Source organism: Echinops telfairi, unplaced genomic scaffold, assembly GCF_000313985.2.
Source record: "Echinops telfairi isolate 266 unplaced genomic scaffold, ASM31398v2 ScPeMD7_7424;HRSCAF=8462, whole genome shotgun sequence".
NCBI classification, from domain to species: Eukaryota; Metazoa; Chordata; class Mammalia; order Afrosoricida; family Tenrecidae; genus Echinops; species Echinops telfairi.
The window spans coordinates 14291137-14306179 of NW_022111324.1; the positions used below are offsets into that span (position 1 = coordinate 14291137).

At 41.4% G+C, this 15043-nt stretch overlaps 1 protein-coding gene across 1 annotated transcript in view; it reads left to right on the plus strand.

Moving 5' to 3' along the window:
* DARS2 (aspartyl-tRNA synthetase 2, mitochondrial) overlaps window positions 1-15043 on the plus strand; it is a 45903-nt gene that overhangs the window by 21400 nt on the left and 9460 nt on the right. The window contains exons 10-15 of the mRNA XM_004706724.2: window positions 921-1100; window positions 3133-3240; window positions 7083-7145; window positions 10165-10314; window positions 13318-13536; window positions 13754-13864. Coding sequence (XP_004706781.1) covers window positions 921-1100; window positions 3133-3240; window positions 7083-7145; window positions 10165-10314; window positions 13318-13536; window positions 13754-13864 — 831 coding nt within the window. The remainder of the gene's footprint in view (window positions 1-920; window positions 1101-3132; window positions 3241-7082; window positions 7146-10164; window positions 10315-13317; window positions 13537-13753; window positions 13865-15043) is intronic.

The window sequence follows — 15043 nt, forward strand, 5'->3', positions numbered from 1 at the left end:
CACTGTCTCATTCACTCACTGACTCACTCTCACTCTCTCACTGTCTCATTCACTCACTGACTTACTCTCACTCACTGACTCACTAACTCACTATCACTTTCTCACTGTCTCTCTCACTCACTGACTCACCCTCACTCACTCACTGTCTCATTCACTCACTGACTCACTCTCACTCTCACTGTCTCATTCACTCACTGACTTACTCTCACTCACTGACTCACTCTCACTCTCTCACTGTCTCTCTCACTCACTGACTTACTCTCACTCACTAACTCACTATCACTCTCTCACTGTCTCTCTCACTCACTGACTCACTCTCACTCTCTCACTGTCTCACTCACCCACTGTCTCACTCTCACTCACTCACTGTCTCACTCACTCACTCACTGTCTCACTCACTCACTGACTTACTCTCACAAAGAAAAAAAAAGAACATGTACAGATCATATAACAATGCAATTAAAATAAATTCTCATGTTTTCTATTAAAATTGTTCAATTGTGTTTACTTCACATGTTTATCATGCAATAATATTACCTCATTTAATCATTAATGTACTATCAGTAATATTAGACTTGTTTAATGTTCTTATGAGATAAATGATAATTTTTTAAGTTATTTATCAACTTATTTATGTTGCACTCTCTATGCTATTCAACTTTTTTTTAAGTGCTCACTGATGGGATTACTTAAATAAAAGCAAATTCGAATAATTTCAAGAATAACTAATAGTTTCTTCTTTGGGGAAAATGAAAAGTATTAGCATAGTACCAGACACACAGCAGATATACAATAATATAGTCACCCCAATCAAATATTAAGTTTTAGGTGTAGAATCCTATGTGACTCAGAAACAGACGGAACTGTAACTATTGATATTGTGGCTGTTCCAATTAGTTTCCTGTGTTGTTTGGTTTCAGATTGACATAGAGATGTCTTTTGTCGACCAGACTGGGGTCCAGAGTCTAATTGAAGGTTTGCTTCAGCACTCCTGGCCCAGGGACAAAGACCCTCTGGTGGTCCCTTTTCCTTCGATGACTTTTGCTGAGGCTTTGTCCACTTACGGCACCGATAAGCCTGACACTCGTTTTGGAATGAAGGTGATTCTTTTCACTCTTCCAGGACTGTGCCCCACTCGTCCTGCAGTCTCTTAACCCTCTTTGAAATGTACAACTAGTTGTACACTATTGTATAGTTTTCTTTGCTACCACGCTACAGTAAGAGAGAATGATGGCGTGTTCACATTAAAATACTTTGTTGCCTTCTACCATAGAGCTCTGCTGCCACTTTCTTTCAGGTAAGCCCTGGACCATTCACCAGGAGTCCGCAGTTCAAACCCACCACCTCTTCTTTTGCTTCCTGAAAGATTTAAAGTCTCAGAAACTCTATACAGGGGTTAGTATGAGTCAGAATCAATTCAATAGCAGTGGATTTGGGGGTCCTGTGTTTCTAGAGAGGGGACTCTAGTGGTACACTGGTAACAGTTTGATGATTTGAACCCATCAAGCCACTCCACAGAAGAAAAATGTGGCTGGCAGTCTACGTCCCTAAAGATTGATAGCCTTGGAAACCCCCTGGGCAAGTTCAACTATAGGGTCAGAATCAACTACTTTGTCCAGATCAATTCAACAGCAGGGGTTTGATTTGATTTATTTTTTTAATGTTCCAAGCCATTTCCTCTATTTTTATGAATTAATGTATTTACATATGTACACACCTATGTTTATACCTCTATCCATAGCTTTGCCTCCTAGATCGTTCCTTTTACCTTCCTCCTGCCCCACCATCACACTCACCATTCTGCTTCTTAGTAATTCTCTCAGCTAGATTGCTGTTGCTCCAACACCCCCAGGATCTCTATGCCCTTGTTGATTTTTATTCCCTAGTTGTTCCCTTGTCTATGGCATTATTTGCTCATCACTCCTTTCCTCTGCCACCTCCTCTCCACAAGTTTCTCTGGAACTGTTGCTCCCATTGCTTTCTCCTCAGGTTTGCTTCCCATGCCTATCTTACATAGGTCGGCAAACCAACAGTAACAGAAACAAGACCAAAAGACCCAAATGATTGAATAAAAAGGGTGGGGGGAGAAAAATAGCTAGCAAAACAGAAAAGCATACTTAATTCCTTTATGACTATCTTCCCACTGGTCCTGGGGGGCTTCTGGGAACTGTCCCTCCTAGCCTTGTCTATTTTGGGGGCTTCTCAAGGGTTTTGTGGCTTGGCTTTGCTTCCATTGCTGATCTGTTATGTTCCTTTCTTGGTTCGCCCTACTGTGGGGGTCGTCAGACCAGACTCACTCCTTGCCGGGTGTCCCCAGTATTGTCCTCTGTCACAGTATGCTTCAGTGAGGGGACATCATGCCTCGAGCTGTTGTCGGCTCTACAGTCCTCTCTGCCTTAGCAGCACTGTGCAGGGACGTCATCCTCAGGGCTTGGTGTGCCAGTCTGAGGTCTAGTCCCTCGCTCACTTTTTCGTTCTTGGTTTGTCTCTGTATGGGCGTGGTAGGCCAGACCCTCTCCCCAACCTGTAGATTTAGTGTTGTCCTCTGTAGCACATACTTCTAGGGAGGGGGTGAGTTTGGCTCTGATTGGGGCCGGCCCTGTAGACCTTTCTGTTCATGAGTTGCTTCATGTGGTTACATTGCCCTCAAAGTTTGGCATGCCGTGGTGGGGTCTACACTCACACTCCCATTTCTGTGGAGACATAAACCATCCCCTCCCCCTGGGTGAATTACTGCCCTGCTTCCCCAGTGCCATCATTTCCTTTCACCCCCCATTTTCTCTTTCCCCCACCCCCAATTTCCCCTTCTTTGTATTGGAATGACTTGAACATCCTTGGGTTTGGTCAGTACAGTGATTCTTAAGTCAGACTCTGGCACTTCCTAGTTCTGTTGGGTTATCTTGGGTAACTTGCTTTTTTGTCTGGGCCTCAGCTGCTACATCTATGGAATGAGGCTAATAAGAATGCCTACCTCTTATTTTCTGGTATGAGATTAATTAGTATATATTAAGCACTTTTTACAGAGACCAACCTATTGTAAGCATTCATGTTTGTAAATAATAATGATTGTCAAATGGGAATAAAATTTGTATATTCACTTTAATCACCCCTTCTTTGGAACCTCCTTTCCAGATTATAGATATCAGTGATGTGTTTAGAAACACAAAGATTGGAATTCTTCAAGATGTGCTTAACAAGTCCCAAGGTACCATCAAAGCCATATGTATTCCTGAAGGAACAGTAAGTAAAGCACAATTCTGCCTTCACTAGATTGGGTATTGGGGAAGTAAATGGGATTAATACTAGCCCTGCTGACCTTCAGAAAGGAGAATTCTTTTAAACACAAATATGTATTTTACAGAAAGTCCAATAGTATCCCTAATACTAATAATATCAGTAGAGAATAATGAAAACCTGTTATAAAGTACTCCTGTAAATGTATGTCATTTGAGTTACTTCCACCAATGGTGAACATAAAATAGTATTTAATATCCTACCAAAGACTCTTAGCCCTGTGTGACCTCTAGCAAGCTCTTGCATGGTGGTTTTAATCTTCCTACCTATTTATTTCCTGTCGTTAGTAAGCCTGTTTAGAAAGTAACTTAATAAGAGGGATTTCTGATGCCTGTAAAGAAGAATTCAGAGTCAGAACCAACTCAGCAGACTCGTCTGGCTGTAGAGCAGTGTGTTCCGATAGGGACGGAGACGGTCTCTGTATCTTAGGTGTCCTTCTTATATTCAGGAGAAAGTCATTTGATATCCACCCCCCAATCCAGACATGCCTCATGTGTTCAGTAAACATAGTGCTTCCTGTTATTTATCCTGTTTGAGTGTGGCTAGTCTTCCCCTAGTAATTGTGTAGGCAGACCAGGTTTTTACCTTTTTGTACCCCCATGCCTAGTTCATTGCCGTACAAATATTAGTTAAATGTGCTAACCATAGTGTCTCACTTAGATATATTAAGATAACTTAGGAAAAGTAAAAAAATTTTTAAAACCTGAAATATGGCGCAGTCACTGCAGCCACTGGCAGTGCCTCAAGAAGTTAAATAGAGAACTCCTGTCTGACTCGGCAATTCCACTGTTACATACCCAAAAGACTTGAAGGCAGAGACACAAACAGATATGTAGACACAGGTTCATTGCAGCACAACTCCTAATAGCCGAAAGGTAGAAACAACACAAGACTATCAAGAGATGGATGCACAAGGAAAATGTGGTATGCAGATATGTGCAGTATTACTCACCCCGAAAGAAGTCCGAATACATGCTCCAGCTTACATGAACCATGCTGAGTGAAATAAGTCAGTCACACAAGAACACATATTACATATAGATCAAAATTTTGTTCATCATTATCAGGAACTGGTGGGAGGGGTCAAGAGGTAGTTATTGTTTAAATGACAATGAATTGCTATTAAGAGTGATGAAAGATTTAGAAATGGAAAATGGCTATGGTTGCACAAAATGAACATAATAAAGGTCACTGAGTTGATACACATAAAAAGGGTGAAGTGGAAAATGGTTTTTTATCTATGTTATATGCACACATATATACATAGAGGGAGCTTCAAAAATTTTATGGAAACTTAAATGAAAAATAATGGCATCTTCCCATGAACTTTTTGAAGTGTGTGTGTATAAAAGAAGGAAACTGGAAGTATTGCTATAAATTCATAGAAACCTTTATTAAACAAAAATAGCAAATTGTGAAGTATTTGTTCCTCAACAGATCCACCATCCAGGTCTGTATACTTTTGAAGGTTACGATTCCATACTCTAGCCCTTCCTTCAAGAAAGACTTAAATAATTCATCTGCTTTTCAGTGTACTTTGAGTGTGGGGAACAAGAAGCAGTCTGAAAGGACTGCAGGTGGGTGGGGAAGGTTTCCCAGTGAAATGCTCGTAGGACAGCCCCTGCTGCCCTCAGAGAATGAGCAGGTTCCACTGTCAGAACAAGAAAAAAAATTCTCAGTGCAACTTCTAGGCTGCTTTTCATCGATGCACAATGTAATATCCTGTGTTGGTCAAGAAAATCTATCAAGATTACTCCTCTGGAATAAAAATACATATTCACCATAACCTTCTGAACCTTGAATTTAACTGGCCCGGTAGAGCCCCTTAAAATCAGTTTTTACTAGATCCATTTTTTTTGTTTTGTTTTGTTTTTGGCTTTTTGAAGGCGCCCTAATGAAGCTAAGATATGTCTATTACTGAGAGAAGTTGTCGGCACCTGTGGAGACGTTGAATTACTTAGTTTGCCTCTTCTGGCCCTAGTCTTTGTAACTCTCACCAAATGGCTTTTTCTCTATGAGTTGGGTAAGAGAAAGTGGAGAAGATACTGTGATAGGATTATATGATTCAGTTGTGAGTGATCGTTAGCAGAGCTAATTGCAATCGTAAAAACTTTGAACTCTACCCTGGTGATTGGTCAGGTGTGCCATTCTCCTGGCTGTAAAATGAGCCATCTCAGAAGCCAGAAGTGAAGAAGGAAAAAAAGCCAGAAGTGGACTGAGTCCTTTGGACCCTGAGGTCCCTGCACTTTGAATTTCATCCAGGGACAGGAAGCTGTGACACCAGATGGCAGAGGAGCAGTGACAGCAGAGCCAAGAGACTCGCCACCCCCCCGCCCACCGCACCCCCCAAGACAAAGTGAAGCTCAGTGCCTTTGGGCAGGAAACTTGAGTGGACTGACAGGCCAACGCCCAGAGACAGGCTGGCCTATGGGCACTGCAGAGAAGAGGTTACCCTGGCTAGAGCTGTGTCTTGAATTACAACCTGCGAACTTCCCTAATAATATCCATAACTGAGAGCGTGGCCTCTGACTTCTAGTTGACCACTGCAGTGAATTGTAGCTGAAAAGCAGAAAGTGCTGTGGGAGGAACAGTTGATGCCCGAATTGGAAAAGAAAGTTAGAGGGCGTGAAGGCAAGTAGGATCCTCAGTTGCATAGGAATTGGCTTTAGACAACTGATGCTGATAATGGTGATTCTCTTATCCCTCCCCAAACCCCTGTGAAGTCAGACAAGGTCACACACTGCCTCCATGACCTTTTCAGAGCAGCCACATCATAGAGCCATGGTTAGACATGTTTTATTTGCACTAAACTTGTATATGAACTGGAAGCCTAGTTAAAATGCTTTATGATTCATCCTTGTATATCACAGTTTTAAAAAATGAGAAAGAATACACATACAACCTGAAATATGAAATTCTGAATATCTTACTGATCTGAAAGTTATATTTTTCTTCACAAATCTACGCATTTTGAGAATTTATCCTGCAATAATGCATATGCAAAGTCTTCTACATTTACAGCTATTTCCAGTGAGAATTGCATAATTAGCAAGTCTTTTTTTTTTTAACATTTTATTAGGGCCTCATACAACTGTTATCGCAATCCATACACACATCAATTGTGTAAAGCGCATTTGTACATCATTCTCAAAACATTTTCTCTCCACTTAAACCCCCGACATTAGGTCCTCATTTTTCCCCTCCCTCCTCGCTCCCCCCTCCCTCATGAGCCCTTGATAGTTTATGAATTGGTATTTTGTCATATCTTGCCCTGTCCGACGTCTCCCTTCACCCTATTTTTGGTTGTCTGTCCCCCAGGGAGGGGGTCACATATAGTTCCTTGTAATCGGTTCCCTCTTTCCTACCCATTCTCCCTTTACCCTCCCTGTTTTGCCACTCACACCACTGGTCCTGTAGGGCTCATCCACCCTGGATTCCCTGGATTTTCAGTTCCTATCTGTACCAGTGTACATCCTCTGGTCTAGCCAGACTTGCAAGGTCGAATTCGAGTCATGGTAGTGGGAGCAGGGAGGAAACATTTAGGAACTAGAGGAAAGTTGTATTTCTCAACGTTGTTACATCGCACCCTGACTGGCTCATCTCCTTCCCGAGACCCCTCTGCAAGGGGATCAATTAGCAAGTCTTTTAACAAGCTTTGAAAACAGTAAATTCTTACAGAATCCCACTCCTATGCTGAGAAGACCCAAAATGTATTTGCGTTCCATGTGATATAAGCATGTTTATGGAGCCAGTGTTTTATACTGATTAATTCACTTTTGTTTTTCTAGAAATACTTAAAAAGGAAAGATATTGAAACTATTAGAAAATTTGCAGCTGAACAGTTTAATCAGGTAAGGAGTTAATCAGCAGTTTTTTTCTTTTGAGGATTAACATTTTGACCTAATAATTGCTTGCGGTCTTACGTTTAAATGTCTTGTTACTTTTGAACATCCTACGTTTCTTCCTCTTATTTTTTTTTCTTCCTCTTATTTTTAAAATTACCATATATACTTGAGTATAAGTCAACCCAAATATCAGCCGAGGCACCTAATTTTACCACAAAAACTGCATTAAAAATGTGCTGAAAACAAATGTACAAATGTTCTTGACATAATGGATGTATGTATGGATTGTGATAAGAGTTGTACGAGCCCCCAATAAAATGATTTTTTTAATGTACTGAGAAACTCAGCTTATACTCGAGTACATATGGTAATCATGTCCTCCTAAGACTTCAATACAAAGTCATCTGACTCATCCTTAATCAGAAATGTGAAAATCCAACCTTAGCTTTTGATAAACAAAGATACTTTAATGCAGTTAGGAATACAAACAGACTGTTAGGCTGGGTTGTCTAGAGAATCACACCAATGGCACGTGTATGTATAAGAACTTTCTATCAAGAGGGGATTTTGTCCCTGCGCCATTTTCTAAAAAAGAATAATAAAAGACTTTTTTTTCTTTTAAGTAATAATTTTATATCAAAATGGCATTCTAGCCCATTCCAACTCAATGCATGGATCCACTGCTAGCCAGACCCCTCTAGCCAGACAGAATGGTCACATGGGAAGCAGGGTGCTCACAGGCTGGTGGGTACAGAGTTGCACAGATCCAAGGTCAGTAGAGACCTGGCAGGTCCTACATGAGCCACCCCGGAGGCAGACACAGAGTCCCAGTAAGGAGGAAGGCAAAGGGCAAGAGAAAAAGGGATTCCCAGTGTCTCTTTAAAAAGACCACACCCCCAAGGAGGCATCTCCAGGCCATTTCTAATTGGCAGGTTGAACTCCACCCTACACGTTCATACTAGTTCAGGTCAACAGTATAACTGCCAGAGACCATACACCTGATTAAAAGGAGGCATGAGAGTTGGTGTGAAAGAAAAATTGAATTCTTTGTTCTTCCTGTACTGTCTTTTACAGTGTGAATACACTTCTCAAGCACATTTTATTGTGGCTTGGTAGATAGTAGATGTCAGAAGGCAGAGAACGAGTGATAAATGGGCATTTTCATACCTTATCTCTTGAAATATTAATTGTCTTGAAACCAGTAGTTTTAAAAATATTCACTCTCTTGGAGTCGGTAATTTGTAATCTATTCTAAAGCAAGGATTCTAAATGGAGATACTGTGTTCTTCATACTGTCATCTATAGCAAAATTAAGTCCATGGGAACTATTAATTATATTAATTACATAATCACAAGATTATGCAAATCTCAGGATATTAAAGTTCCTGTTTAAAACTTTGTGTGTGTGTGTGTGTGTGTGTGTGTGTGTGTGTGTGTGTAAAAAAGATCTTTATACACAAGGGCAATTGAATATTGAGAAAACACCCCAGCCCAGTCCAGATCAAGTTAATAAGTCCAGCATTACCCCATATGTGGATACTAGTCCATAAACTCTTCTTCTGACTCATGAACACCATGTAATGATGCTGAATGCAGGAAGTGCAGATCCCAGGGTAGTGCGTGGAAAGTCTTGTGGATCCAGTGGTGGTAGAAGCCTCTCAGCACTGGTATGGGTCTCCACATGGGTCCTCTGGTTCCCAGGGCTGGCTGCATCAGGGTAGCTCCATGTGGCTTCTCAGCAAATATGTCTCCCAGGAGTGAGCCTTGTCAGTAGAGAGTTTCCAAGGTATAAAACTTTGTTTCTTAAAAGCTTATAGTATAGAGAAAATGTACATAGTGATGATTCACTTTAAAATAAAAAGGTATAAAAATTACATATAAGAAGGGACTTCAAAAAGTTCTTGGGAAAATGGAATTTTTCCACAAAGTTTTTGAAGCCCCTTCATTTATGAAAATGTTACATCTGTGATTGAAAAACTAATTACCTGTTCGACCATCATATTCCTATGTCTCATACTGCAAGTTTGAAAAATAAAGGTATTTTTCCTTAAGGAAAGAAGAAAATATGTTAGGATAGTGGTTCCACAGTGGTTTGAGACAACATCAGAAAAGCCAACGAAGTAAAAGTTTTCATATGGTTAAATGAATTTAATTTTTCAAACAATCCTTTATATTAGGCTACAGCCTAATTTTTAAAGGCTCAAATTAGCCATGTCACTTTTAGGGTGTGCACTTGGTAAAGGGTGAGGGAGAGTGCTGGTGAATCTCCCTGAGACTCGAGACACATGGGCTTGAGAACCAGGAGGAGCTAAAACAGCATCTGCCTCCCCTCTCCCATGTCCCCCCAGACTGTCAGTCCTGTTGTTTTCTCCTCCAGATTGCTAATCCCGCCTATCTTATCTAGATAGACCTGCAGAGATAATAATATGCATAAAACACAAGACAGCAAAGCAACAAAAGAAAACAAAACAACAACAACAAAAAGAAAGGCCTGTAAATAGTTCAATGTCTGTTTGTTGACCTTTAAGAGTGTTTTCCAGTAGAGTCTGATGGGGGGCCATGCCCTGGCCCCAAAGTCTATTTTTGGTATTCCCTGAGGACTTTGTTGCTCTGCTTCCTTTGCTGTTCTGTTGCGCAGCCTTAGTGTTTGGCCTCAGTGTGGTGGGGTGAGATCGGGCAAAATTTCCACACTGTGTCTCCAGTATTATCCCCAATAGAGCTGTGGGTCAGTGAGGGATGTCGTGCCTCCTAGTGGAGCCGGCCCTATGGTCCTCTCTGTGCATTGCCTGCTCTGAGCAGGAATATCGTCCTCAGGAATTAGTGGGCCAGGATGTGTTCCACTCTCTCTTCCTCCCCCTCTCATTTGCTCCCATGTGCTCTGATCAGACATGTCCTTCTCCCCTAGCTGTAGCTTCGGTGCTGTCCTCTGAGGTGAATTCTTCTGCGGGGAAGGGGAGCTATCCACATAGTTGGGATTGGGGCGGGCCCCTCAGACCTCGAATCTTTATCTTTATCTTTATCATAGGAAGTCTTACCTGTATTCCTGAAAACCAATAGCAACTGGAATTTTCCAGTTGCTAAATCCATAGTGGAGGAGCAAACACTGGAACTAATTAGACTCCTGGAGACCCAAGAAGATGTGATCCTACTGACTGCGGGCGAGCATACGAAAACGGTAGGGAAAGAATACGTGCTGTTGATGCAGAACAGTGCCCTTCGCCTCTGTGTGTAATATATATTTGAAACTAACATGTAATTTTTATAAAGTGGCGCTACTCTTAATGATATCGTTATCAATAAATATCTTGTTTTTCAGTATTTTATAATGCAATGAGTAAAATTTACCCTGAGGTTTTTTGTTGTTGTTTTCATCAGTTACCAGGCTCTCTTGGCATCACTCACATGGATTTAATTTGACTCTGATTAGAACATTCCTTACACATAGAGTTCTTGGTATTAATTGTATGATCATGAAAAAAAAAAAAAGTTAGTTTCAGAGATTTTTCAGATAAAGAGTATTTGGTAGTCCCAAGACTTTTGAACAGAACATATTCTTATCCCTGAAAATGAGAGGCAATCAGCTTGCTGGAGAGCTGCTAGGTTAGCAGGTATCCGTGGCCCACCTTGGTTGGGGGTCCCTGTTTCCTGAAGAGCAGGAGCTGGCAGATGAGTGCAGCCATTACATGGTTACAGTCACTATTCTTAAGGCAGGGGCATATGAAGGTCACTGTAAATATACAGAAGTGGTACAGAAGTCAAACATGAATTTTGAAGATATATATAATTAATATTCTTTAGCATGATTTCTTTATAATAGTAATAGTATCTAGCTAGTATTTTACCAAGATCACTCCTCTGATTTGTATTTGCCCTATGACAGTGCTGTGAATTACTTGGTATGGTCCTTCTAGCAGTAGGTTTTGTAATCCCAACCAAATAACTGGCTCGGACTATGCAAATATGAAGTGTCTGTGACTTTCCAAGGGATTGGATAGCTTGCTAATAAGTACTTGGGGCAGGACCATGCAAATAAGGTCTATGCAACCCTAATGTGGGGATGTCAATTTGGTCATCTGTCAAGTAGAAAGGTCATCTATCAAGTAGATGGTCATTAACCATCAACAAAGAAGCGCCAGGAGTCCTTTGGACCCAAGATTGCTGGGCTGTGACCACAGATAGTGAGAGACAAGAAGCAAAGACAGAGAAGTAGCAGCATAAAAGTAGAAACCGACAGGAGACAGAGTGCTGGGCTTCCTTCCCATGGAGCAGAAAAACTGAGTGCCTTTGGGCAGGATGCCTGAGGGGTGTCTTCTGGGCATTTGGGAAGCTAGGTGTGCTGACTCATGGAGTCAGAGCTAAATGCCTTCAACTGAGCCTTACTGGAGTAGTGGAGTACCTTTTGGGTCTTTATGAGCAGCTGTGTAACATTCCCACACAGGGAGAGACCAAGGGGCTATAAGGCTAAGAGGCCAAGGACCAGAGAGAAGTACTTGTGAGCATGTGAGAAGAGGTTCCTCACTAAAGAACTGTATCTTGAGGATTTCTGATCCTGAATTGTATGTAAACTGTTAATGTCTCCAATTAACTCGATGATTGTGAGTTATATGTGTCCCTTGTAATGAATTCTTAAACCCAGAAGACAAGATAATACAATTAAGGTATAAAGGTTAAAAATGTGTACACGGTCACACAGCTGAGAAGTGGAGGAGCCAGGTTTCTTACCCCAAATTGACATTCTTACCCACTAACCTCTAGTACATACCAATTCTCTAATAATAGCCCGCTCTTTTGAACAAAACTATGAGCCAGACAGACACTCATCAAATCCTAACCACAACCCTTCAGGAGCTGTGAGGAAATCATCAGAATAGCTGCCATCATGTAATTTGTCAGATCCTGCACCTTATATGAATTGAATAGTGTCCAAAGAAAGTATGTGTTTTGGATCTTAACCCTTGTACCTGTGATTATAATCCCATTTGGGTAGGGTCTTCTTTGTTAAGAAGCCAACCTCTTTTGAGCTATAAAAGTAGCCTAAGACAGAGAGGGGAGCAGAGATGGAGGATGGTGGATGCCATGCCACATGAAGATTACCCAGGAACAAGGAATAGGAGGAATAGAGTCAACAGAAGAAGGCTTTCCTAGAACCAGCGCTCTAAATTGGACTTCTAAGCCTCCAAACTTGTGAGAGAACACTTCTGTTTGTTTTCGTCACCCACTCGTGCTGCTTCTATTACAGTAGCACTCGACGGCTAAGAACACACACTTTACCTTATTTCATCTTCACAATCTTTTGGAATAAGTGTTTAAAGCTGCAGTAAGTGGCCAAACTGAAATGCAGACCCAGGCCTACCAAGCTCTGGCTCCTGTGTTCTTAGCCGGTATGTCATCAGACACTCGACTGAATCTGATAGTGACCATCAAGCTCAACCATGTTGTAGTTATATCCTTGTCAGATCTTTATCACTGACAGGCAATGAGCTCTATTTTGGGCTGGTCATTTATCAAGAGAACAGCCTGACTCCATAGCACAAGTTTATGTCATTTGGTGCTACAAAAAATGCCATGACAGGGGCCTCATTTGACCTCATCTAACTCCACCCAGGGGAAGAGAGACCATCAAGATCAGCATCAGCCCAAGGCTGATACTTGTAATGTGGAGGTCAAACATTCCTCCTCTGTCCAACCTTCTTACCAATGCTGACACCAGCCATCCCTCCCACAGCACTCTCCACTTCTCTGCTTTGTTTGCCTGCCCCACACCCACAGAGACTCCAGGTACTTATTTGTATTATTAGCAAGCTATCTAATCCCCATGGTGTGTCACAACCCCCTTATTTCTGTAGTTCATCCTATTATTATGTGGGAATTACAAGAAGTTGGAGGTTAAACTCAGAAATCCAAGCCTGCTTTCAATTCCAACTCAAAGCAACTCTCTAGAAAATAGCAGAACTGCCCCCTATGGTTTCTTTACAGAAGCAGACTACCCCATCTTTCTCCTGTGTTTTGGTAGGTTTGAACTGCTGACCCTTTTGCTGGCAACCAGGTGCTTTAATCAGGGAGTGGACCCCCAGGGATCCTTATGCGTTACGAGAAGGGCCTTACTAAGCACCCATTGCACCACAGTTACCGACTCTGTCCCAGCAGTTAACTCAGTGTTTCTACCTTCTGTTTGTAGTGCTCTCTGTTGGGAAAATTACGACTAGAATGTGCTGACCTTCTAGAAGCAAGAGGAATGGTGCTCCGTGACCCAGCACTTTTCTCTTTTCTTTGGGTGGTGGATTTCCCACTCTTCCTTCCAAAGGAGGAAAGTCCCGGAGAGCTGGAGTCAGCCCACCACCCTTTCACTGCTCCTCACCCCAGTGACATCCACCTCCTGTACACTGCGCCTGAAAAGGTACCTTCTCTGTGCTTCTAGATGAAAAGGACATGTGTAAATAGAAAGGCAAAGAGCTTCATTGTTCAAGGCTGACCCAATACTCATTGCTCCCGAAGAAATTGTTGAGATAGAACCAGTAGTTCATACTTTGTCCCAAAAGTAGCAATAGTATCTTTAGCCTATGCAACCGAAAGCCAGAAATATTTTTTAACATGAGGCTGTATGGCTCTCCTAGGTTCGTAGCCAACACTATGACCTGGTTTTAAATGGCAGTGAAATAGGAGGAGGCTCCATCCGGATTCACAATGCAGAACTACAGCATTACATCCTGGCAACAATACTAAAGGTAACATCATCTTTTCATCTGGTCGTACTTTTTTGCTAGAATATTTTTCAGTTTTGTTAAACACTTGGTATGAAGACATGATTCATTATAGAATATTATCAGATCATCTTTCTGCCTTCAGTGTGAGACTTTGAAAGGTAAACAAAAATAATGGCTCATGATTGAACAACTCTTCTTGGTGTGATTGAACAACTGAATTTATATGACATGTGAATTATAGGCCAATAAAGCTGTTTGGAACAAAAGAATGGCCGGTCTGTTTAGTGTTTGTAGTCACTGTTTAAGATTTTATGTGTGTTCACGCAGTCCTCACAATTACTTTATGAGGTAGGTGCCCTGATTATTATAAGCATTTTAAAGTAGTGTATCAGTTAAATTTTCAAGACAAAAACTGAGGAAGATTAATTAACTTGCCTAGAGTCACGCAGCACAAAAGGAAGAAAAGCCAGAATTGTAACCCAGGAACTGTGGCTTTCAAACGGAAGCTCCTAACAACTAACTGTGGGCTGACTGAAAATGTTGATAATGCTAGAGAGAGATTGAGAGCCATTTAACTGATACACTACTTTACCTTTGGAAAAGTGAGCAGTAAATTTTAATGCTAGAGAATGAGGTAATCAGGATTTCAAAAAGAAAAATAGTCAGTACAAATGCAGACCTGTCAGTTTGAGTGGCCATCTAAGATGCAAATATTGGTCTCTTCCCATCCGGACAAAAGGAGAGTGCAGAAAATGAAGCTGCAGGAAAGCAATTCGTCCAGTGATTTAATGGACCTTGTGAACAATCAGCATCCAAGACCCAGAGACCGAAAACATGAAAGCTACCACTCATGACTGCTCTGGGATCACAATAGTCTTAGAGTAGGATAAAAATGGGGAACACAACTTAAAATCGTTAAAAAAAAGATCAGGTCGAATAGAGACTGGTCGAACCCCCATGATGAAAGCCCTTAGTCACCTTTTCAGATCTGGAAGTGAACTCACCACTGTGGCTCAGTTTTCTGCCAACCAAAAGATAGGTTTATAAGAGAACAATAACAGAAACTCTAGGGAATTACACACTCCTTAGACTAATCCACCATGTGAAGACAGCTTATGGTGCCCAGCTATCAAAAGATATAGTGTCTGGGGTCTTAAAGACTTGAAGGTAAACAAGCGGCCATCTAGCTCAGAAGCAACA